A 26,338-nucleotide genomic window follows, 5' to 3' on the forward strand; every position below is an offset into this window, starting at 1 on the left:
AACACACAAGAGCTGTGGTCTTAAAGCAAAGCAGCCCTGTAAGCAAGTGCACAACACAAAAATATCCTCTCCCGGTGGGTACAAGCAACAACAGCCTGCCTCTTTCTCATGAATATAGAAGAGACTGACGGAGAGGTGAAAAAGAGAGAAAGAGAGGGAGAGGGGTTTGCAGAGGTGTACAGAGGCTGTGATGTAGATGATTTGTCTTTACAAAATAAGCTGTGGTTACAAAAGCTATAGTTTGTAGGGAGGTGTGTTAGATCCTCAAGTTTAGATATTTCATGTGATGTTTTAGTTCAGTGGATAAGATAACATATGATGAAAACTGAACCAGGGGGTTATTAACAGCAGACACTCACCCGTAAATGGCTTCGTCCTCTGGGCTGGGTCTGAGCAGGATCTTGGGTGTCGTCTTTATTGCTGCTGTACAGTGAAAATAAAAGAATTTAGCTTCAGTTTCAATCGGTAACAACTGCCAGCAGACATAATCCAAAATAACCTTTCCAAATGTTTTCCAAATTCACTTCCAATGGCAAGTGAACTGAGAAAAAGCCCAATCCATTAATATTTCTGACCAGCCATGACACTGTATTTTGCATTGCCTTTTATTTAAAATTAATATTTTTGTCCTTATGTCAGTCAGATTTTTCAGCTGTTTTCCCCTTGCATATTAGCGGCAGTTCTGGAGAAAGAATACAAGGCATCCTACATAAAACTTTCGAGGATAACATTTTGTTAGAGGTAGAGCTAAGCCTATTGAAGGCAACAGTTCACTCTACAGCCATCTTAGTAAAGCACCCATACACATATTTTCAATGTATGCAATAGTCATGCAAGCACAGCTCTACAACTATCACCTGTACTTGAATGGGGACATACATATACATTCAAACCTGTTTGTAAGATTATATTTCAATAACATATGTCAAATCAACAATACATTCTGTTCATTTAGCTCAAATCACACTAAAAACTATTTTTCAGGCTTGTTCAGATCTTAGTTTAAACACTTCCACCACACCCTTTTTTAATATCAAACTATGGGAGTTGTACTGAAGTATTTTCCTACGTGGTGGTAGTGGTGGTGGCTCTTCTTCCTGTAGCTCTACTCTCTCCTCATGGGCTGGTAGTGGCTCCTCTGGAGTTTTGTAAGGAGAGGACGTTACCAACGTCTTGGCCAGTCTGCTTTGAGGATCCTCCCTGAAAATTCAACAACACAGTTCCATTTGAGCTTTTAGTAGCTGAATCATTACAGCTTATATCTGAGAATACTACTATATTAAATTTGAAGGTTGGTCAAATCAAAACACTAGATTAAACAGTGCTATGAATGGTTCTCAACAAGGTGGCCACAACAAACTTCTAAGGGCATGGCAAGATTAAGAGTACTTGAAATAAATTAGCTTATATTAAAATAATTTGAATTCAAATTAATCTTGGTTAATTAACTTCATTAAAATGCTAAGCAACAACCTACAACAGGTAAACTGACAGTTCCTGAAACTTCTGGAATCAAAAAATTAATCATGATTAATTATTTTTATCTATTGGCATACTCTGGTAGTGATGCACCAAAACAGAATTTGTTAGCCGATTAATGGCTAGTAACAAATATGATGGCCGATATTATAAACCTATAATGATATTCTATTTTTTTAAACAGCATTCAAACTAATGCTGCGTTCATGGAGAGTTGGAATTACAATAATTACGAGATCAAAACTTGGGTGATTCAATTAAGAGTATCACAAAGCAGTTGTAGTGTGCATGCTTCAAGTACATCCATATGGCTAAAACACTTGATAATATGCAAAACAAAATAGTGAATACTTTTGGGGGCCCCTGTATTATGCATCCACATTATGGGGTGAAAATATCTAGAGCTGATCATAACTTAAAGTATATTTTGAAAGTGTGCCAAAGGGTGAGTGGAGGGATATTCTCACCTGGCATTCTCTCGTGCCATATCGTTAGAGGAGTGTGAGGAGAGGTCAGATTGCCGTGACCTTTGGTCATCTTGAGGTGAGTAGGAATGGTACGACTCCATCTCAGAGATGTCTGAAAGAAACAAGTGTCTACAATGAGAAGCAAATACTATCCTTAGAATTTTTCTGGACAGGAAAGAGACAAGGTCCAGAGGAGACAGAATTAAGTGGACCCACAACCACAAAGTACAGCCCACCGTGTTACTGTCGACTTAAGTGTTATTTTGCCCAGATCTGCCCCATTATAACAAGATTTGCTTGTTTACATGGTGATTTTGACCACAGGATGAAGTGGCATGTGTCACAGGCGTTATGAAATGGAACAACCCAAATTATATTGATTTAAAATGCCTGCATGACTCAAAATAAATTCAGAATTTCAAAAAGATGTCATGAAAAGACAAACAGCAGTGTTATAGAGAGGCAGAAGGTGTGTAGGACAGGTGAGATTATCTTAAAGCAGAGAATACCCTGAAAAAGCCAGAGGATGTGACTACAGCAAAAGGTCTTGGAGAGCAGAGCTGTGTGAAAAGCAGATATTTCTTGGACTGCAAATTTTTTTTTTATTAATTACTATTTTTGTCTTTTTTCACCCCAGTAAAAATAAACACCCTTAAGACATCCATAAATTGTGCATGAGATATTAAGACATGTTTTCAGAGAATTTATCTTAAATTATTATTTTTCTGACCCCATTGGCAAATATTTGTTTTTCTCGTTTAAAGCATAAATGTTACACAATTTAGTAGGGTTTATATTAAATATAAAAAAAGAATATACATGAACTTAATTTAAGATAAGTTTTCTGAAAATAAAGTTGCATTACTGTATCTTGCTTTTGACAGTAGCAAAGTTATCTTGCTGTAATCTCCTTTTGTGTTACACAGAGGGAAAAAAAAGTCTTAGGAACAACATGACAGTGAATATATGATGACAGAATTTGTATTTTTGGGTTAATTATTCCTTTAAGAATTGGAAAACAGAAGAATACTGATTAAAGGAAGTGTGCACCCACAAATGATCATCATTTACTCTTACGGCATCCCAGATGTGTGTGTCCTTTAATGTGCTGAACTCAAATGAAGATTTTTAGAAGAAATTCTCAGCTCTTTTGGTCCATTCAATGCAAGTGAATGGGTGCCAACATTTTGAAGCTCCAAAAATCACATAAGTCAGTATAAAAGTAATCCATATGCCTCCATTGGTTAAATCTGTGTCTTCAGAAGTGATATGATAGGTGTGGGTGAGAAACCGATCAATATTTAAGTCTTTTTACTATAAATTCTCCTCCCTGCTCAGTCAATCTCCATTTAACTTTCGGTTTCACATTCTTCTTCTTATGTTTTTGGTGATTCACATTCTTCATGCAAATCACCCCCTACTGGGCAAGGAGAAGAATTTCTTAAATATTTACCTGTTTCTCACCCACACCTGTCATATCACTTCTGAATATATGAATCGAATGGATTACTTTAGTGATGCCTTTGTGCTTTTTGGAGCGTCAGCATTTTGCCACCAATTCACTTGAACTGTATGAACCTACAAAGCTGAAATATTCTTCTATTTGTGAGTAAATGGTGAGAGAATTTTCATGTAGGGGTGAACTATCCCTTAAGACAATGTTTTTGTTTTGTTTTGCAGTGTGCATACATAAAAGCTAGAGTCAAAAGAAGTTATTTCCTAATTCTAAAGCTCTACTTTGTCCAGGATAGTTCAGAATAATTAGTTTAGAGATGCATAGCAGAAATATGAAGAGGTATCGCCCTGAAAGAGAAACCAGGACATGAAGTGACGGCCGGGGAAAGAATACAAAAGTTACTGTGTGGTCTGCTGGTGAGTCTAAGTGCATGTCCAGTGTATTAACCGAAATCCACTGTGTGTCGCTGGTGAGCGTTACTGCACACCTGTCCTCCAAATCTAAGACACACTCCATCCACAACAGAGTAAAAGGAGACTGGTGCCCACCTGCTTCAGAGCTCAAGGGAGGGGGGTTAATAAGTGCCGCATAGAGCTAACATAGTAAACACAGAAAATATGCTGACAGCACTGTTTGCAGATAAATAAATATACAGTGTAATGTATATAATTTGTAACAAAAGGTACAAACTGCATTTGTGAAGCTTGGTTTTCATTAAAGATTCAGAAAGTGCAGATATCAGTGTGTCTGAGATACATCGACTGTTTTTTGTAGATCCAAATTAAATTAAATCTGATTGCAGTCTGATTATTTATGTTTATTCTATGTATTCTCAACAACCTTTCTGTGCATGTGTAGATTGGCATTTTTGTGCCAAAAGGTTCATAACACCTATCTAGGAATGATGTGACATTCATTCAGACTAACCTATTAGTCTGATTATTTTTGGATTATTAGGCTACTAAAAAACGTAACTACTGATGAATAACAGGGAAGAGCAGTTGTTGACTCCAGACTGTGGAGGAGAGAGGCGTGTTTTCATCTGTTGGGTGGGGATGAAATTACAGTCTCTCTCTTATGAGGGGGAGGACAATCCACACAGTGAAGACAGCTGTATGTACACTCCCTGACAACAACCCAAAACAGCAAGGTCAGGACCTCTGCTTCAGATAAAACAACCCTCATTGATTCAGCCCACAATGCTACTGTAAACATAGACACACATATACACACAGTACATACGGTCTCTAGGATAGAGAATAGAGTTTGACGATATTCAATATACAGTATATCTGAGTATGCCCTGAAAGGTTGGTAAAGAAAAGATTAAATCAGAATTTACCACATTTACGTTAACACGTGTCCCTGGTCATGTCCCTGATTTTATTTGAAAAGAAATAAAATGCTTATTTGCATATAATACCTTTATCAAAATTATACAGGGGACCTTCTAACTTGGTGCATTACAAAAATATAAATTTTACAAATTTTATTTTATCAATAGTTTATTATTTTGGTCACATTTTATCTTTTAAAAATGTTTCAAATCCCTGAATTACATCAATAAATATGATGTCTTAAAATTGCATTTATTGTATTATATATATTTATTTTGTAACATATTTATTGTTTACATGCATAATTTGTATTTGTAAGAATATACATTTATTTGTAAAACACAAGAAGAGTACTGTCTCTTTAAGAAAAGAGGCAGTTCTTCAGCGAGCGTCTGACAGAAGTGTTTGCACAAGCATTTATTAATGAGGGTGGAGTCACATCCGTGCTCTGTGTGATTAGAATTACATTTCAGTTTTTGTTTCTATTTTATTTGTCCACAAATGACTGTAAAGAACAGAATATTTGGTCACATTACTCGCATTGTATAAATCAAAATATAATAACTTTCTCTGCCTCTTACATAACTTCTTGTCTGCTGACAAGATCATGATTGTGTGATTAAAAAAATAATAATATCAGCCAATATTATCACAGTTTATACATGCCAATCTAATAATCATTTCTAATTGATAAAATATAGTGCTGTACCATGTTATTTCCTGCTGAATATTGTTTTACACAAAAAGTTGTCAAATTACAGAGTTTAAATGCATTGTAAATTCTGTATCATGTTGTTTTAAAGCACAATTATCTGATCGTAAAATTTAAATACAATGAAAACAAATTCGAAATTCGCTTGCATGCTATACTAAATCAGGGAAACATTTAAATACAGTCATTTTGAAAGTCACAGTACAACCTATTCTAGCACGTCCATACTATAAAGTCATGGCTCCTTGAATACACTGAAATGAGGAAACAGCAGAAAGCCGGATTTCATCTAGACCTAATCAAAATGAAAAGTAGAGCGCAATGGTGAGTAAGAGGCAATGACCAGTATGTGATGCATTTTGTGGCAGGATATAAATCACATCTTGTTTTTACTTTGCCAAATAGCATGGAGCAGCATACACAATGCCTATGGTGACTCATTTTGCACTGGCAGACAATGCAAAGACGAAACGAAAATGGATTCAGCAGCACTGCCCTGCCTCACTCCATAAGCAGACACAATTTCTAGAGCAACATACGAACAGTATTTCCACCTGCATGTAAAAACTCAAGATGCGGTCACACTAGGCTTTGAGCATGCAAAATTACTTAAGATTGCCCGGAAAAGGACACAATGTCATGCTCTTGCCTTGACAGTAAGATTGAGTGCGATCACAAATAACAATTCATTCAAAATGTTTAAATATACTTTTAACTCAAGCTTGTATTCTATGCATTGAGACAACATTTGAATCTGTGACATTTAGATCTTCAATTGGTCAAATTTCTTTTTTCTGTATGAATAAAATAAAAATGTCTTTGCACTTGTTATATTGAGTTTAGCACTATTCCACGTTTCATGCATATGAATGGAAGTGAATGGAGCACATATGAAGACTTGTAGGAAGTCTAGTGTGACCTCATCTTTAGATCTTAAGCGATACGATACGCAGCTGTCCCACCCTAATAACAGCTGAAGAGTATAAAATAGCATCTGAGATATTGTGTCATCCTTTAAACACTGACCTTCAGTTTCACCACTGACAATCTTTCACCTGATTAAATAAGTCACCCCCACACAAACATCACATTGAGCAGACTCATTTATTGATTAAGGAGGGTATTAAAAAAAGAGGTTAGCATAAAAATATTAGAGCACAGTGTGAAAGTTTTACAGGTTTGAGGTTGAGGCACAGTCATGATTAAAGATTAAAGGCAACAGACTTTATGTTGTGTCTCTGCGGTCCATCAGCTAAAAGTATGACATATCTGTTTTATCTGTAAAAAGAGAACACACAAAATAGAACTTCTGTTGTAAGCATTCTGATTTTATTAAATTTTTTCTCAGATATTTCCCGTATCTTTCTGGTGTTCAAATATTCAGTGTGCTCAAGTAAACACAATGTTGTGCATGTGTTTTGACAGCAAGTTTGAGACACCTGGTATAAAAATATGTCTTGGGTGATATGATCATATGTGGTGAGCCAAGACAGATTGCCATTTACACCTGGCATTAACATGCACCTCAAATGAGTCTCCAGTGAACATGTACACACATGCAAATACTGTATATGTATATATGCATTCATGCATTTCTCAGTGGTTTTTTGTTTTATTTGAAAGCACATCGATTCCATTACGTTTATGCCTCTCATCCACACTAGAACAGCGGTTAACTCCACTGAAAATGCTCTCCATTATGGCATACTTTGAAAAACGACTTAGGAAACTGAAAACTGAGTTTTCTAATGAAAACAGGTTATTGTGGATGTGGCCCAATTCGCACCGGTTGTTTTCTTTTAAAGTCGGACCTGTCAGACGAAGCTTTTGGCTCAATGATTACATGTTATGCAAAAAGGTGTTTTTTTTTTTTTTTTTGTCCAGGACGCATAAGAGCATTAGCGTTTATTCAACCACTTCCAATTGTGGTTTGAGGGATCGGCCAGCCTGCTAACTTTTGAAAATAGCAATGTATGAATTTAACACACTGTCCACTTGTGATCTGATCAGAGACTGATGTTAATACCAGCTGTAATAAGGGCCGGTAAATCTCAGGTTTAAAAAATATTTTTTTAAAGGTACATTCTGTATATGAAAATACATCCTTGTAATTTGCAAGGATGTTGTGTCACTGTTAAATATACTTTCCACCTACAGCTCTACATTCCATGCTTAATTATTTAAAAAAAAAAATCACCTAACTCAAAAACTCCAATAACTTACCTAACTTACACCCTGATAACCCTGTTCTAACACAGACAGTGACAAATTGGGTTTTGTGCTTCAATACTCACATTTCAAGTCCATTAAGTCCATTAATTATTGCATAATTAACAGTCATTTATTACGGCCTCTGCGGCTGGCGAATGTGTACATGATATTACTAATCTGATTTATCAGAGCCAATTTATGCTATCTGCTTTTAATTAAAGTGTGGTGTTGGAGAGCAAACAGGCAGAGGGTGGGGAGCATTCTCAGTAAGAGCTTGCAATGGAGACTCATCAATGGAAAAATAGCGATATGTTAAGAGACTTACCGTCGGGTTCTGAGTCGCTGTCAGCCAGGGCAGGAATGCGTACAAGGACCTGTCTGTGGTCTCTTTGAACCACAAGTTGCAGTTTGCCCCTTGATTTCTCAATCAGTTTTCCGGCATCACTCAGAGAGAGGTTCTCTGTGACCGTCCCATTAATCTGGGGGGGAAAAAAGGTTCTATTTTTAACAGTTCAAGCATATACAACATGAAGAGGCCAACAACTAGGATGCTGTGACAACAACAAACACATTTCTAAAGAATCTTTATGAAGCTCCTCTCCATACTATTTATAGTGACCACTAGGGCTGGGTGATATGGCCAAAACTATAACAAATATTTATTTTTCATATTATTTGATATTTATTAAGATATACATTTCTGTTCATACATATCATTAATGTGGAAGGAAATGCATTCCACATGTTTTTTAGACCTCAGGAATGACTGTAAACACAACTTGTTTGTTTACAAGTAAACACCATAGGGTAAGCTACCTTTTAATTTGAAGTTCAATTATAATCAGTTTAAGATTTAATCAGGGATTAAATTGGGGCAGAATGGTTCAGACCGGTGTTCTAGCAGCTCCGATTCCAAAAAGAAAAAAAAATATATTTGCTATATTCGCCTAGACCATCACTGTTTTGATTGCCTTGCTCCGCTGCCCGCTTCAAGCGGTTTAATTAGTGGAAAGAAATGTGTAACAACTAACCCTGTATTGCAGTGTATTCCAAACTAGGGTACACGAGGTGACAATGGGGGTACACTGATATATACTGTTCCTTCAATTTCATCACAATCTAAAATATCATTCAAACCCAGTTCATGTATTTCTCACTGGCAACAATTATTTTGTGTGCCCTCTAGTGTAGAAACACCAAAATGGTTGTGTCATAATGGTCAGACATAATGGAAAAATATGCAATGAAATAACCCTATCTTTAGCCAAGGCAATAGCAAGTATCGTACCAGTAACTAACTGAACGTAGTTTTAGTGTAAGCTGAAAACCCCTTTGTAACAAAGGTGCTATTAAGAAACTAATGGTTCTCTCAGATGGTCAAATTATTCTTTTCATGACTTCATTTCCCCTATTCAGTTCCGGTTTAATTTTATTTAAATTTTTCCCTTTCCCTCGTATGAGTGTTTTGTGTGTATGTCTTTGTTTAGATTAGTTATGTGTTCGTATTTTAGTTAAATAAAGGTTTTGTGTACATTCTTGCGAGTTGATTGATGGTCTGCTTGTAAATCAATGTAAATTTAATGATTCGATCTCAGCTCCATGCTAAGAAAGAGTTATTTTTGTGTGGCCATGAAAAATATCCTTTCTGAGAATTGATAGACAATCAATATTGAGTGTTCGTTGGATGAACAGATAAATTGATTGTAATATTAATACAGCTACCTCAAATTAAATCTATTAACTGATCCAAATGTTCATAATAAATTATAACGAGTTATGATTAATTATTCATGTTTCCCTTTTAAAGATATTTTGACTGTGGTATATTTTGATAAATAATCTCATTCCTGTTTCTAAAAGACCTATATGTGTAATATTATTGGGAACCACTGCTGCATTGCATTGTCAGTGCTGTCTTGCTCAGTACCGTAATTTCCGGACTATTGAGCGCACCTGAATATAAGCCGCACCCACTGATTTTTAAATAAAATATTATTTTGAACATAAATAAGCCGCACCTGTCTATAAGCCGCAGGTGCCTAACGGTACATTGAAACAAATTAACTTTACTCAGGCTTTAACGAAACACGGTGTGGCAGCGGGGGCGTGGTCAAGCGCCCGTCCGGGAGAGAAAAGCGGTAAGGGCGCTTACATCTGAGCTAAATTATGTCTAACACCGGTGTCTAATTTCAGTAAGCATGGGGAGAGTGGCATAAAACGGCAGCAGCCACAGAGCTGAGAAAGTGACACACGTCAGTCTAGTGTTGGCGCATAGAAGAATTGAGAAACTTTATAAAATTGATTGTAAACATTGCTGTGGCCATTAAAAGCCTTACCTGGAACGTCAAGTGCCCTGCTGAAAACTGTCACACTGGTGCCGTGTGACAGTTTTCCCAAGAAGGACACGTGAAGCAGGGCACTTGAAATTAGACACCGGTGTTAGACATAATTTAAGCGCAGGTGTAAGCGCCCTTTACAGCTTTTCTCTCCCGGACAGGCACTTGACCACGCCCCCGCTGCCACACACGGCTTGTAATAAAACATTTGCAGTAAACAGTAGCCTACCAATAAAGTCATTGGTCACTATCTTCCTCGTCCTGTGCGCTGTAACCACTGTAGTCATCTCCTTCGGTGTCGGAGTTGAATAGCCTCAGATTTAGTTGTCTTTTTGCACAATTCATGAGTCAATTCATCACGCTGCTGTTTCCAACGTCTTATCATCGACTCATTAAGACCAAGCTCCTGCGCAGCAGCCAGATCAATCGCCTTCAACTTGAAAGCTGCATCATATGCATTTCTCCATGTCTTTGCCATGGTGAGGGTGACAAAATTACTACCGTAATCAGAATGATGGGAAGTTTGAGCACGCTCGATTTAATCTAAACAGTAAACAAAAAAAGTTGTTTTGACCTTAACCTGTTCAGCAATTTCATTGGTCTAATGAAAGCTTCACGCCGCCAAAAAACTGAGCACATCACAGAATTTTCTTTTTTTTTATAAAATTTGAAAGCGGGAAAAATCCATATATTAGCCGCGTCATTGTATAAACAGCGAGGTTCAAAGCGTGGGAAAAAAGTTGCGGCTTATAGTCCGGAAATTACGGTACACAATGATATCATATTTGCAGGACAGCTAAAAAGCTTTCAAGCAGGGCTATTTAGCCACTAGCCAACTAATACTTCCTAATCGAAGCCATATAACAGCTTTTTTATGAGGAACAGATTCACTTTATTCACTGAAAATCTTCCCCAATCTTTGTTTTTTGGCCTTTTGGAATTTGCAATTGTATGGAAAAGAGCTGTATGAAGATTGTTAAAAAAAATGTATTTCCGCATTCCACGGAAATAATTTCCGCAGTGTGCACACTTGGAACGGCATGAGGGTGAGTAAAATGTGACCAACAATCGAACTGACATTATTTGTGAAAGTGGTTATTAAGCATCACCTTTAGAATGATATCGCCCTCCTGGAGATTTCCGTCCTTGGAAGCCAATCCTGTGCTGGTCATCTCTTTAATGAAGATCTGGCTGCCCAATCGGAGGCCATACTCTACAATGAATCAGAATAGAACATTAGTTCTGAGCAGCAAAGTTAACACCTAACTTCTACCATGATGACCTTGACCCCTTTTAACTACACACTAATCCCTCCAGCAGGCAGCTTAGCAGCCTTTTGAACAGGCGAAACAACACAAACAAACAAATCGAAAATTTAGATTATTGACAGGCACAGAATTCTCCAAAACCTCTGAGACTTGCTAATGCTGCTAATCATGCAGAACTTAAAGCTGGGCCACATTTCAGAGTCATTTATCATATATTACTGTTGTTAATTATTTTGTTTTTATCCCTATAGGTCCATTTATAATGTGAGTAATGTTTTGTTTGTTTTTTTGCACCAATATCATAATTTAAACAATAAACAAAAAATAAATTTACTTTATCAGAACAATTTTCTACCCTCTCTCTGACCCTCAGAAATAAACGTTTTTTTTTTGTTTTGTTCCTGCAGCTTTAAGAAACACCCCCTTCAGGTTTCTTGTCAGGTCAAATATTGTTTTTAACTGCCCCAACCTTCAAAAATAGCCCCTTTGCAAGCTGGCATCTGTGATAGATTCAAAACAACATAAATTGTCTTTTTTGACTGGGGAGGAAGTTTTATAATCTTAACCCTCGTGTAGTGTTCATCTTGGAGTCATATTCATAGTGTTCACGGGTGACCCGGAACACCTTAAATATATAGTATATAGTATTATATGGTATTTAGGCCTTATTTATCTCTAAATTACACCATCCATTTTCATATAAAATAAGCACATTTTATGTTATTTTCAATTCTTCACCTACACTTTTTCAAGTTCATACTTGATAAAATTATGAGAATATGTGTGTGAGAGAGAGTGCATGTGTGCTTGTGTTATTCTCACCCATTAATTTCTGTGTGTTATGTATTGTGTATGTACTGCAACGTCACCTGTACATTTCTGTTTGTGTGTGGTCTGCATTGTGGCTGAATTATTGATTTGATGTGACAAATTCAATAAAAAAATATATCTTCTTTTAGCCCCACCTATTCATACCTGTGTGTTTGTGTGTATGTGTAAGCGATGTGTTCTGTATTGTGGATGTACTCTGGTGTCATCCCTTCATTACTGTCTGTGTGTTTTTGGCATTGTGTCTGATTTATTGAATTGACAGATAAATTCCCCCCAAAATAGCAGTTTTTTTGGCCTCAACCATTAATCTCCTATGCAGGTCAAATTTGACCCACGAACACTATGAGTATGACTTTTTTGTCGTGGATAAATGGAAACAAAATGGACAGAATGGAAGTTACCGTTCATAAAGTTTTCGTAGTAACTCTGTATCTCAAACAAAACAAAAAAAGAAAATTTTATTCCTTGGGATATAGAATACTAACTGCTAATGCACAAATAAGAATCTAAAGCATGTGGAAGGTAATCGGTTAATAAACAGTGCTACTCGCTTTTCCCTTCTGAATTGTGGGTTAAGTGGGGCTGGTGAGATAATTTGAGGAGACAGGTTGTTTTTATTAGGAAATCACAAGACCATATCTTCTCTGAAATATCTTGGCTAGGTCAAGATACCCTTGATAAAACCCAATACAATTTGAAGATGTATGTGTGTCATTTTATCTTAAATTTAAACTTTAATCGAACACTTCAATAAGTGTTAAATACATTCATATGCATCTCCCAAATACAGGCAGAACATGTGTAAAACACAATTGAATCAGTGGATTCAATAATGGCCCAACTCCATTGATGCTGGTTTTGCATGTTAACTACATGCAGTATGAAAAAAGTATAACATAAATATAATGGCCACACTTAGAGGAATACAATAAAACAATCTTCTGTAAAATTGGGTCCTTATTAAATTCAACACTTGAATTTAGGCTCTCACCTTCATTGGGCCGGTTTTTCACCAGCATAACATTGATGGGCGGTTCCAGGGGCTCATGGTTATGCCGGTCTCTTTCTCTATCTCTAACTCTGCTGGGTGACGGTGAGTGATCCTGCAGTCGGTCCCTGCTGTGGCTCCTGATCATCTTTACATCTGAATGAGAGTCATACCTCCGCGTGTCGTATCCCTGGTCCTTTCCGTAGCTTCCGGCAGGGCTTCCTCCTCCGCCGCGCCCTCTGCTGTGCTGCCTCTGATAGCGGGGCTCCGGACTGGATCCACGCTCTAGCGTCCGGCCCCAGCTGCCGTCCCTGCGGTAGCCACTGTCAGAGCTGGGAGATCTGCCCGTGCTCCTGCCTCTGCTCTGCTCACGCCGGGTGTCGTAGTCCTTTCCACGGTAATCTGGCTCCAGGTAGTCTATCCGGCTTTTGTCGAGGCTGCGGTCACGCTCTCGGTCACGGGGGTAGCCCAGGCCACCGTTTCCCCGGGGGTATTCTGAGTCCGGGTCACTGTGAACACTGCGACTGTCCTCGGGGTAGTAGCTGGATATGTTATAGTCATGGCTGTCCCCACTCGGGGACGGGGGGCGTTTGAGGGCAGCCACTTTGCGAGGCCTCTTTACAGTCTGTTTGGTGAGATAAAATTATTCTTTTTTTTATCTATCCCACATTTTCTTTTTATTTAAAGGACCTGAATAGTCTTCTTATTATATTCAATATATAGATTTTTCTAGCTGATATTTATGTTTTTGCTCTGAAATGACTTGAAGGGGTCATTCACACAAATATTTTAATTCTGTCATAACTAACTTACCCTCATGTTGTTTTTAAACCTGTATGACTTTCTATCTTCACTGAAACACAAGATGTTCTTAGATGGTATGGTAGTCTCAGTCACCAAACACGTACATTGCATCTTTTTTTCCATGCAATGAAAGTGAATGGTGACTGAGGTTTGCCTAATATCTCCATGTGTGTTCCATGGAAGAAAGAAAGCCATAAGGGTTTGTAACAACATGAGGGTGAGTAAATGATAACAACATTTAAATGTTTGGGTGAACGAGCCCTAGAACTAAAAGCAGACATTTGTCAAACTGATAAAGATTAATCTTTAGCAGAAGCAGGCAAAACATTGTATTTCAATACATTCCTTTGATAAAGAATTATGCTAATATAAAGTGAGTAAACATAGGTCAATAAGACCTCTCTTAGAGGACAACAAATACTCACAATTTTGGCCACTTTCCCACATTTTCGTAGTTGCTGCACAGCAAAAGAATGAGGCACATTATCCATGGGGATGTTGTTGACATGTATAACGCGGTCGTTCTCACTGTACACAAGCAAAACAAAACTTTTAAACAGTGTCTTAACTACTGTGAAACAATACAAAAAAAAATAGGGCTAGATTCTTGTAAAGTGCTAAACATGTGGCAAGACATAAAAGAACTGAAACATAACATAAAACACATAGACGCACACACACAGTGTGTCTCCTCCGCGTGTCATATCCCTGTGTCATATCTCTCACTCTGTCTCTCCCCCTCGCTCTTTCCCTATCCTCTCTCTGTCCCGAAGTCTTTCCCAGAGCTCCAGAGAGGCGGGGAAGACCTGCCTCCCCTTCCCCTTCAGGAATGGAGAGGATTATGTCATGCCGATGTTTCCCTGGCCTGAATCGGGCGGTGGAGGAATGCGACGAGAAGGAGGGCGTGGCGGGGAAGGAGGAGGGACGCGCTGTCACGGGTCCTCGCTAATGCGGTGTACCAGGGGACAGAGAAGTTGCTGCAGGCCGTCAAGAGTCGGAGGAACCGCTGCCATCTGCCAGGAAGGGGAGGAGACATTCCATTCATCAGGGGTTGGAGGACTCACTGCCGTCCGCCAGAGGGTGAAGGAGTGGCTGAGAACCAGGCGAAGGTGTGTCCGGGGACCACTAAGCAAGTTTCTCTCTCTCTCTCTGTCTCTCCCCTTGTTATTTCCCTCTACCCACTCCCTCCCCTTGTCTCTCCCTGGGCTCCAGAGAGGCGTGGAAGACCTGCCGGCAGAAGGACGGCTGGAAGGGCAACACCTCACCTCTAGGAAGGGAGGGGAGTATATGTCATGCCGGAGGTTTCCCGGACTGGATCGGGTGGTGGATGAGTGTGACGAGGAGGAGGGCGTAGCCGGGCCGTGAGGGTGCACGGCCGGTGTCGAGCCACCTAATCAGACAGGAGGGGGATAAAGACGAGCTGGGGGCGCCAGTTTGAGAGAAACTGTGTGCACGCATCAATGTGTTTTATGTTATGTTTCAGTTCTTTGATGTCATTAAAGTTATGTTGACTGTTCTGCCAGTTCCTGGCTCCTTACCCATTACAATTCCATTTAACATTATTTTTACGGTTTCTACATATTTACACAATTTCAATAATGTGCAAGAAATTGTGGCTTTAAAAGAAAAGGTCACACGGGAATCAAACAATGCTTATTAAAAGAGAAAAGCAAGATATGGCAATCCTAACGCATTTAATTTCTATAATAAGACATATTTCTCAGTAAAACAGAATAATTAGTGAAAAACAATTTAGGGTTGGACTTCATTGTATCCATCAGGACGTTTAATTAATTTTGAAAACAGGCAATATTACTACTATTATTTTACCCTAACCACTGCTTTGATTACATCAGCAGAGGTGGAAAAAGTTAATACAATTTGAAGAACTATTATGAAAAAGATAACTTTTAACTTTAAAACATAACTTTTTTTAATGACATGCACTGATGAATCGTGCACAACTCAAGGAAATGATTTAAAAAAATAAACAATTCTACGAAAGTAAATGTCATTTTTGATTTCATGTTATCTTTAAGAGCTTGATGAATTCTATGGAAAGTTAATATGGGAAAAATCCATACTTATTAACCTGGATATGCAAGCCAAAATACTGGTTTAACAACACGCTAAAAACATATACATTAGTATGGAGAGTGAAGCGTACTAGAGCAGTCCGTCGGCTGGTCCCCCTGGCAACACGTCCGACACAATGATGGACGTTTCTCCACTCTCCACGTTAGGATTGTCCCGGCCCCCGGACACAGCAATTCCAAAGCCCATTTTAGCATCCTGGGAAAAGAGCATTAGAGACAGAGAGAGAGAGACAGAGAGAGAGAGAGAGAGATTGCTCAGTGCAAAAGCACTACCAATGCATTTCCTCACGTATCACAAAGTCATTCTTCACAGAGAGTGTGAGATCTAGCCTGCCTTGGGGTGGTAGAGGCCTTGTGTTTGGCATTGCTTTGCAGAGCAGCAAAAACGATAAATGAATCTCTCAATGTGGCCGATTGCTGAGTTTACAGCACTCCAGTCTAATGGAGACATGGTTCCACCTCATTGCTTGTCCAAATAACAACCTGATATACCTGCCTCAGAGGAGCGCTTAATAAATATTGCCTAATGACCGGGTATTGCTGAAATACGCTCCAAATATACTTATGCTCAATTGAAGCCTGAGATAAAACCTGACAGATATGAGCGTGGTTACAGTATTTGTTTTGCTCCGTAATGGCAATTTTCCACTGCACATTACGGTTTGACTCGCCTCAACTCTAATCGCTTTAATTTTCTGAGCTTGCATTTCCACTGCAGTTTAGTGCCTCCTCAGCGTGGGTGGGATTATAGGCTGATCTAGTTGCACTGCCTCTACTGCCGTGACATAATAATAGTAAAACTAACGGGTTGATGTCGCGTGTCAGAAATCCAGTGATGCTGGTAGTGACGATTCTTCCTGACCAATCAAGTAATCTGCAGGTTTTTTCGCTTGCAACCCCGACCGAGTTGGTACTAAAAAAGTATCAGGTACTATCCACAGAGGAAAACCCCAAAAAAGCGAGCAGAGTAGAGTTGTACCGTGCGGTGCAAAAGCCCCAAAAGATTTGGCTATAATCAAGAAGTAGTTTATCTGACCCAAATCAAAACCTTTAAGCAATAGTTCACCCAATTCATATTCTGTCAATAGCATTCTGCCTACAGTCTCCTTTTGTGTTCCACAAAAGAAAGGAAGATTTCATGAGGTTGAGTAAATTACAGAATTTAAATTTTTGGGAGTACTTTACCTTTAATAAAGGCAGAAGGACCTGACAGTGATATTGCGTAAATATACTGTTACCGTTTTATAAGATTCATCCCATGCTATAAGATTTTGGTCATATTGCTGAAGAGGACGCAGTAGATACTGTATCTTGCAGCTTACCATATAAATTTGTACACTTTCAAAAGCTTCATCTTCCTTCTATCTTCCACTTTATGTTGCACAGATAAGAAGAGACTCATTCTTATTCGATGTCAGGGGTCTGACATGCCGAAGCGTTAAGATGTTTTCAGAGGATGTTTCTGAAATGGAGTTGGTGGAGATAGTGACTGTATGTTTGGATAGTGTGGGTAAAGGCTGCTCTCTCTAACCCTTGTGATCTGTCACACTGGAGCTAAAAGATGTACATCCTGTTGTGCTTGGAGGAAAAAAGGGATGGGAAATTGCCTCTGGGAAACAACAAGGAGATTATAGGAAGAGATGGAGGGAGGGATAACTTCATCTGATAAGCTGAAGCACTTCTACAAGGAGAGCATTTTGAGGCTCATTAGAGTTCTTGGTGACAATGTGAATAGTTATTGACAAATGTTATTTTGGACTTGTACAGTACATGGTTAAAATGTACAGTTCACCCAAAAATAACAATTCTGTTTTCATTTACTTCATTTACATACCCTCACGTATGGAAAAAAGATGGAATGAAAGTGAATAGTGACTGAGACTATTACTTCCCTAACATCTCCTTTTGTGTGCCACAGAAGAGAGAAAGTAATATTGGTTTGTAACAAGGGTGAGTAAATGATAAACAGATTGTTCATTTTTATCCAATAAAAATGCTTTCGATAATAATTTTCTGCTAAATCTTCCAGAACATTGGTGGGTTTGATTCCTTAGCTTCAGGGCATCTCAGATACTGTTGTGATATAGAGGGCCTGGCAGAGCAATTAGCACAGGATTTTCGCTCTAGCCTGTTTGATATGAGGGTCATCCATCTGTTGAGTGGGTTCTGTGGGCTCTATAAGCTTATAAACATGGAACTTCTGTGTTCATTCATAATGCTTCATAGACCCTGATCTTCTGTAACCCATTTCTGAACACATAAGTGTTTTTACCATAGTATCTTTGAGCCTAAACAACTATATTCACATCAAAACACAGATCAAAATAGCAGGGTCCATAAAATATTTGACATACATTACTTTATCCACATCGTTTTGCACCAATAACTTTAAAATTAGGTTTAAAATTAGGTGTAATTAAAAAATGATGCATGAGAGCTGGTGACAGTTTGACAAGCTTGAGTAATATCCATTAATCTCTTTCACATGTCAGACACAGTGTCTCTTTATGAAAGAGTGAAAGCTGTTCAGGTAAGTTTGGGTCCAAGTTAGTAAGGATAGGAATTAAGTTGGGTTAATTAGACAGTGAGGTAGTTTAGAGGAGTTGGGGGTCAATTAAGGTGCGAGTAGTGTTGGGAACCGAGAACTGGCTCTTATCCATAAACGCTTCCATTTTCCAATGATTTTCATAACTTTCAGTTCCATTAACATTTCTTGAATGTGTATTCCTGAACAGCAGTGCAAGAAAAGGACAATCAATGTAGTCCGACACCCCCTCCCCCTCTTACCCGCTGTAGAGTCACAGTGTACTGCTCCCAAACCATCTCCTCCATTCCTGAGCTCTGAAAGAAAAACAAAAAGTAACAACCATTAATCAACTGTCAGGCCTCACTAATACCAGTATGCAGTGCGTTGTGAGTGGCCAGTATACAAACTCTACAAACTGGTCTTAACTAAGGTGTCCTTGACTAAATGTTGCATAATTACAGATATTATTTTAAAAGAAATATTCTGGGTCAAATACAACTTAAACTCTATTAACAGCACTTATGTCAATTACATTGGAAACACATAACTGGAGGATCCTCCTTTTGGGAAAAAGAAAGTCCCACCTAAAAAACAATGACTTAGACAACTTTAGAATTTAGATTTCATGCTAATACTTACACATTGACTTTTATTTCCAATTTCAAATAAGGGACAGTATGTAACAGATTTTATCTATAAAGCTTAGGTTGTATATAACGCATTATATTCCTTTAAATGAGATGATGAAAATGGACAGCATTTATAAATAATCTTAAATGAATTCATACCCCCCATCTGTGAAGCCATAGAGTAGCTTTGTGTGAGGAACAGAATATCTTCCTCTCCACTGTAGCCCTCAAATCTTATTCATACTCACAATGAATATTCAAACTTGGCGTAAGGCTATTGGTCACGTGACAACCATGGCATCACTGAGGTAAAAACTTGCGTGACATAGCATTTGTCTGGTTGTATTGGTTCAGAAGAACTGGAATATACCTTAGCAGCACTCAAGTCATATGGATTACATTCATGGTGCTTTTTTGTCCTTTTTAAAGCATAGTATCATGGTTCCATTGTATGGAGAAAAAAAAAGCAGATTGAAAACCTCTCAAAATATCTCCTTGGTGATCAATGAAAGAAAGAAAGTGAAGAGGTTTAGAATGGCAGTGAGTAAATGATGACAGAATTAAAATTTTTGGGTGAATTAACCCCCGGTTAAGCGGTTGAAGATGGATGGATGGATGGATGGATGGGTGAATTAACTAGCGATGCACCGATCCGATACCTGGATCGGTATCGGCACCGGTACTAAAGCGTCTGACGAATCCGATCCAAATCCGATACTGTGTGTTTCATGTTCTTTACTGTCAAGCACAAAAAAATTACATAAAAAACCATAAAAACACATTAAAGTAGTTAATATGACTCGTGCATTTTATTCAAAGCCACTTGAAGACGTGCAATAGCTCTGTGAATCACAAAAGGCTGTGTTTAATAAGTAAATATATAAAATACATGCACAGCTCCAGCGCATAAGTGAATGGCGCTTTTTAGCCTTCAAGCGGTGCGCGATGTTTGAGCGTTACGAACAACATCTCAGATGTAGATGCTCAAATGTTTGGTTCACTTATAATATGCATTTAGAATGGCACTGGAGGTGCTTCTTTACCAAATTTTGAATAATAAGCTAATTAAACTACTGTGAACTTGCCTACAAACAGACACATACAGGACTTCCTGGAGAGTTCAGAATGTCAAAATAAAAGCGTGAGGCATATATTACTATTATAATATATTATTATTATTATCATCATTATCATTTGTTTACAAATTCTGTTGAATGGGTTCCAAAAAATAACTGTGTGAATGAAAAGTGGACTGATATCTTACAACTAAATTGAACAAAATAGAGATCTGAATCCTTTAATGTCCAGATACAAGCTGAAAAAATTTTGCAAAAAAAAAAAAAAAGAAAAAGAAAATACACTGATGACTTATGCTGGAATTATTGTTAATTTTGCTGCTACATTATCCAGTTTATTAGTCAACAATAAAGTTTTTCTTAATAAGCTATACATTTATACTGGAATAATGTGTAGTTAGAGGTTTGTGTTTCTTTACATATTAATAAGCACACCCAATTATTTCCACACAATAATGTAAAAGATATCGGAAGAGAAAAAGTAGTATCAGTGCATCCCAAGAATTAACCACTGGAGAAGTGATCATAAGAAATAGAACAAATATAAAAGGCCTGCTGGACTGAAAGCAGGTGAAATAGGGCTGGACGATATCGATATATATCACGATAAAGAAAATTCTATCTTTACTGCGTGTCGCTAAAACACAAGCAGTTCGGCTTTCTCAGGCTGCTTTTCCACTGGGGCGGACGAAATCCATTCAAAGGCGCTCACAGCGCTAGGAGAGAGCTTGCTCCGCACCGCTGCCAATCCTACGATCCTTGAGAGCATGACGCTCAGCTTTCATAGGAATGAATTGAAAACGCTCTCAGCTTCGCTCACAACGCGCCAGTGGTAACGTAGGGTCAGACTGGATGAACTTGCTAATGCTAGCTAGCATGACTTCATGACAACGGTTGCACCCTCTCATCGTCTCTAGTGAAGAGCACGACAGAACAACTGTGATGTGGACAACAGCTCTGATCTTTCTGAGCTGTAATCTTGAATATTGTTCTCTAGCACCAAACATGCATAATTTATGTCCCGCTCCGCACGCGTTGCCTCTTTTCCCTGCATGTGTGTAGACATGAAGCGCCGCATGAGTTAACGTGGTTTCAAAGCACCTTTTAGACCAAAACGTTTTTCCCTTCTAAATGTATCTTTATTAATCAGCATGTTACGAGCCTTTAATAATAAACAAAGAGTAAACAAATTGATTTTGGTTCTAATTTTGTGAATGGATGTGTCTGGAATGGATAAGGAAAGACTAAAATTAATAGTTGGTAGCCTAGTCTCTCACTTTAATGAAAATATAAAATGTTTTTAAAAATTTTTTAAAAACGTTTTCTAAATTTTCTCTCGGTACACCCCTGAACCCACATTCAGCATCATTCCACAGTCACAAACAATCTGAATTTAAAGAAATATAAAAATATTTCATTTTAATGCAATAATATTCCAACAAATACTGGACTGCTGTCACTATGCTTCAGAACAAACAGATGATCTTTTAACATTCATTTTCAAATGATAAACTATAAAATATTTTTATATTTTGCTAAAAGATCCCGCAGACCTCACTGCTTTGGCCGTCTCTGGACCCCCTGTGCAGTTCTGTAGAGACTACTTTTACTGTTTAGAATTAATTTTTTCTTCTTATCTTCCATCAACTTTGAAATAAAAAAATAAAGTGCAATGTGTAAATGTATATCATGATAAATATCGATATCGAACAATATGAAAAAGACTATCATGATAAAAATTTTGGCCATATTGCCCAGCCCTAATTTGAAATCACTGATCTGTCACTGTCCTTAAACACAATGTGTGAACAATACCAGGGTCTATATCTCCCTCTAGCACATATAAAAATGCTAGCCAGACAAACTCACACACAGCTTGAGGGTGAGTTTGTTCCAAAGAACAGACAGAAATCTATATCAATATTGATGATTTACCAGAACACCAAAAAGCAGTCAACCCAACCTCTACTAAAGTACAATTAGGACGCAAGCTTAATCCTTGGCAACTTGACAGCAGGTTTAAGTTTCTTAAAATAGGAGAAAGTTGTCTTTAATTAAATAAGACCTATGTTTGGTCTAAACAATATCCTAATCTACTACAGTATATACACAGTATGACATCATGGCAATGGTAGAAATGCGTCAACCAACGAGTAGAGATTCAGCCATTACTGATACCATTTATACTGTGGTAAATACAGTATATTTGCACAGCTTTGTGGGCAGGACAGAAATACAGAGCAGGATGTGTTTGTGGCAGGGTGGAGGGCGGGGCCGGGTCGTGATCATACACACCCGGTCCCTTATCTGGCAAATGAAGCCTCAGAGAGGGATAAAGGCCGATGACAGACGGTGGTGCGACGAGAGAGAGATAGTTTACGGACATGTCCGTCATGTGTGTTTGTTGTCTGTTTCAGTTTATTATTAAAATATTATTTATATTGACAAGCCGGTTCTCGCCTCCTCCTTTCCATTGATCCCTTTACAGTGTTCAAAAGTCAAGATGAAGGAAAACTTGTTATTATGGGTTGTTGGTAGGAAAAATGCAAGATGCAAGTCTCAACTTGCTATATTAATATAGAATTCAACTGATGTGCGAACACAAGTGTATCATCTACTTTACCATTTTCTGTTTTATAGTGTTAGATTTACTGTTTTAAGTATTTTGTTTTTGACTCAAGTGCTATAAATTTGTAATGAATAAATAAATATTTAGATTTATGTGCATTATCAAAAAAAGAGAAAATTATCAAATGAGATGAAGCACCTTATATTTAAAAAATAAATATACAAACTATCCAAAATATTAAAATGACAACCATTTTTGCTTAATTTCCAACTAACTGAAATATAAATGTCAAATATTTCATTATCATGACATACAATTACTTGTACCTTACTTACACAGGTGTTTCTTCAACTTTAGGCACTTTCATGTCTAAGGGGTTGATTTTTATAAAAACAAATAGATTTCAACCTTTTTTTTTGTAACAAAGGTATAACTAAAACTGAATTGGAAATAAAAAATGTTACCATGCTTTCATCATTTATTTTTGGTACTTTTTAAATGCCTTTTATGTTTAAATTTACTGTATTAGCCTTGTCTCGTGACCCAGACTTTCAAAATTAAACTATGAAAACCTATTATAAAAATCTGCACACACTGTTGGACATTGGTAGTAGACAAAAGTAGCCCACCCCTACCAATTTTGGAAAAAAAGATAAATACAGATATTTTGTTGACTTTCCTATTTTTTCTATTCTTTTCTTCCTTTCAGCTTTTCCCTAAACACACACACACACACACACACACACACACACACACAAACTCTATCTCAGCCATTCCTGTTTGTTGGTGTGTGGCTCTAATTGGAAGGTTCTGCCAGCAGATATCTACCCTCAGACTACTACAGGAGCATACAATTAGTGTGGACATGTGCATTTGTTTGGCTCTCCACAAGCACTCAGATAGTGCGCTATGCAGCAAATAAAACTAATCTAAGCAGATAAACTAAAGGGCCTGATGTGGTAAGACAGCTCTCCTCCTCTCTTCCTGTGCTGTTCTGTTTTCTGAGGGTGGGCAGTGGAGATATTATTCATAAGACAGAGAGAGAGAGAGAGAGAGAGAGACAGAGAGCTAAAGATGCTGCATCATTTAAAGGTGATTCAGAGTTCTGACTGCTTCCACGAATCACTCACTTCCTTGTTCTAAAAATGACTATGGAAACTTTTCATAGCTAATAGAATATAATGCAGCTGTTCAAATCATAAATCAAAGAATATGTCAAAAGTCACAGGAATGTCCCTGAGGGCTTTCCAAATGTTAAAATGAACAACCGTCATAAGCTTTTTTTCTAAATCTAGTTTACCTGGCCAAGGTAATAAACATTAGGGCTGGGCAAAAATATAGACATTTTCCAATTAGTTATGAAGTTTATTTAAACTATCCCAATGCAAGTAAATTACTTGCATATGCAATCGAATTTCACACTATATGAGACTAAACGCTATAGTCTTTGATAAGCCACTGGCTGGGGAATGTTTCCATTTTCACTCACCAGTGACTGAGTAGTATTGTGGAGAAGTTTAACAACAAGATTTTTACACAGCGTGTTAAAGGCAATTTTACACGGGATGCGATGGGTTGCAACCTTTTATTGCGATCTTACCAGCTCTCGTCTGTACAGGTGTTTTCCATTCACACAAGAGGCGGTGCGAAACGGCAGTAGAAGTGTGGTAATACCCCTTAATGCTTCAGTTAAGATACTGTCTCTGATCAGATTACTGTAAATATTGTATTAGTTTTCATAAGTGATTGTACATAAATATAATGGCACTTCTTTCTCCATAAAATGTGATCTAATTCTAAATATTGTAATAATCAGTTTTTTATATAAATGTAAAATTATAATATCAAGGTTTCATAGCTTAATAATTTAAGTATTGATGGCATCTTGCCGTCTCCAAATTTGATGAGTTCCAAATTTTTTTAATGACTAAAGAAACAGACAGCATATTATTTAATATTTTTATTGCCAAATTGAAATACATTATAAATAACATCACATAAATTATTAAAATGGGAAGGCTACAAATGCACATTAAAAATACACACAAAAAACACTGTCGTCTGTCTTCGAAACATAAACAATACAAGTATTCTTTGTCTATTTTTAATCTTGTACACCGACTTATTAGCTTCCCGTGAGGCTGTTTTCCTATTTATGTCTCTATAAATGTTAAAAGTAACATTATATAGCTCAGGAAATTCAGCAACATCAAGTTTATTCTTCTCCATTTTATTTTTGACTACGTAAAAGCTAAATGTAATTTGACTGGTTGTGAATAAATTCAGCACTGATTGGTCAATGAAAAGCGGCAGCCGGGGAAGAGATAAATATTTTTATATTCCATGGTGTGTGCCGCAAGCAGTCGTGCACGACAAAGCGCCAGGATTCTCGTGAACGAGCTTGAAAAGCATCGCAACTTTGACTGTTGCCACCGTTTAGCTTTCTGCCGCCTCTCTCTGTCATTGAAAATTAATAGGGAACGCATGGTGACCAAATACCATGTAAAAGCACCTTAATAGTAAACTCGTTCCATCTAATGTGTTTCCAAAGACAACATCCAAGCAATCCATTTGTCACTGAATAATCTCTCTTTTAATATCCTTTTATTTGATTCAAACAACAACAAAAGATTCATTACAATCACACATTGCATGGATGCGGTAAAGAAACCATGCTACTGTACTCAAGTTAATGTGTAATCACTTCTGCAATACATACAATATATTAGATATTTTCTGCTGTACTTAAGGCATCTGCAGGAAGCCATAATACTTTTCTTCTCCCTTGAGAACTAACCCCCCAAAAAAACCCTACACTCTCTCTCCAGTCTTATTTCGTAAACTCCACACAAAAACAAGGTCAAGATCCCTATCTCTAGCTCAGTTCATTCTCAGAGGAATAGGACCTTGCAAGTAGCTTGTGAGGACCCTGCTGGTCCCAATAAGATGAAAGTGTTTGCAGCACGGTTTTCTGTCGACATACGCATCAACATGAAGCCATCTACACAACCCAGTCTCAAGAGAGCAGGCCAGCTGGGAAAGCTTGGAAACCCAACCAGCAGAATGTGGGGCCATCAGGTTTACATGTCTGAACACCCTGCCCACACAACCTCATTCAACAGGTTATCCTGTGTAAACAATGGCACTATGGAAGAACGTGCTTAGTAGTGCAATATGACAGGGAATATAAAAAGTCCTAATAAATATTGATTTTGATTAGCGGTCAACCAAACATGTCCACGTTAGTACTTTGTTTGAAAATGCATCAGTTTTGCTACATATTCACACTGGAATGCACCAAAAATGCTCTCTAGTGCCAAATGATTTGTTTTAATTTCCTAACATCATTGTTTTCCAGATTAGTGTGGACATGGCTTTAATGGCTAATGCTGATATACATCAAAGTTACGGACAAAATATGGATTTTTTTTTCTCCAAACATTGCAAACCAAAATAAATGACAAACCATATCGAGGCACAGTAACTGTTATCACATATAGCACAAGGTAAAGAAACCATGCAACTCCTCTCTATTTACTTTGTGCTCAACTC

At 37.8% G+C, this 26,338-nt stretch overlaps 1 protein-coding gene across 1 annotated transcript in view; it reads right to left on the bottom strand.

Moving 5' to 3' along the window:
• LOC127630516 (tight junction protein ZO-2-like) overlaps positions 1-26,338 on the bottom strand; it is a 76,083-nt gene that overhangs the window by 22,886 nt on the left and 26,859 nt on the right. The window contains exons 2-10 of the mRNA XM_052108097.1: positions 18,773-18,826; positions 16,057-16,181; positions 14,315-14,417; positions 13,089-13,710; positions 11,108-11,211; positions 7,988-8,141; positions 1,947-2,058; positions 1,070-1,200; positions 360-423 (exon numbers count right to left, since the gene is read on the bottom strand). Of these exons, the coding sequence (XP_051964057.1) occupies positions 360-423; positions 1,070-1,200; positions 1,947-2,058; positions 7,988-8,141; positions 11,108-11,211; positions 13,089-13,710; positions 14,315-14,417; positions 16,057-16,181; positions 18,773-18,826 (1,469 nt within the window). The remainder of the gene's footprint in view (positions 1-359; positions 424-1,069; positions 1,201-1,946; positions 2,059-7,987; positions 8,142-11,107; positions 11,212-13,088; positions 13,711-14,314; positions 14,418-16,056; positions 16,182-18,772; positions 18,827-26,338) is intronic.

Source organism: Xyrauchen texanus, chromosome 37 (genome assembly GCF_025860055.1).
Source record: "Xyrauchen texanus isolate HMW12.3.18 chromosome 37, RBS_HiC_50CHRs, whole genome shotgun sequence".
NCBI lineage: Eukaryota > Metazoa > Chordata > Actinopteri > Cypriniformes > Catostomidae > Xyrauchen > Xyrauchen texanus.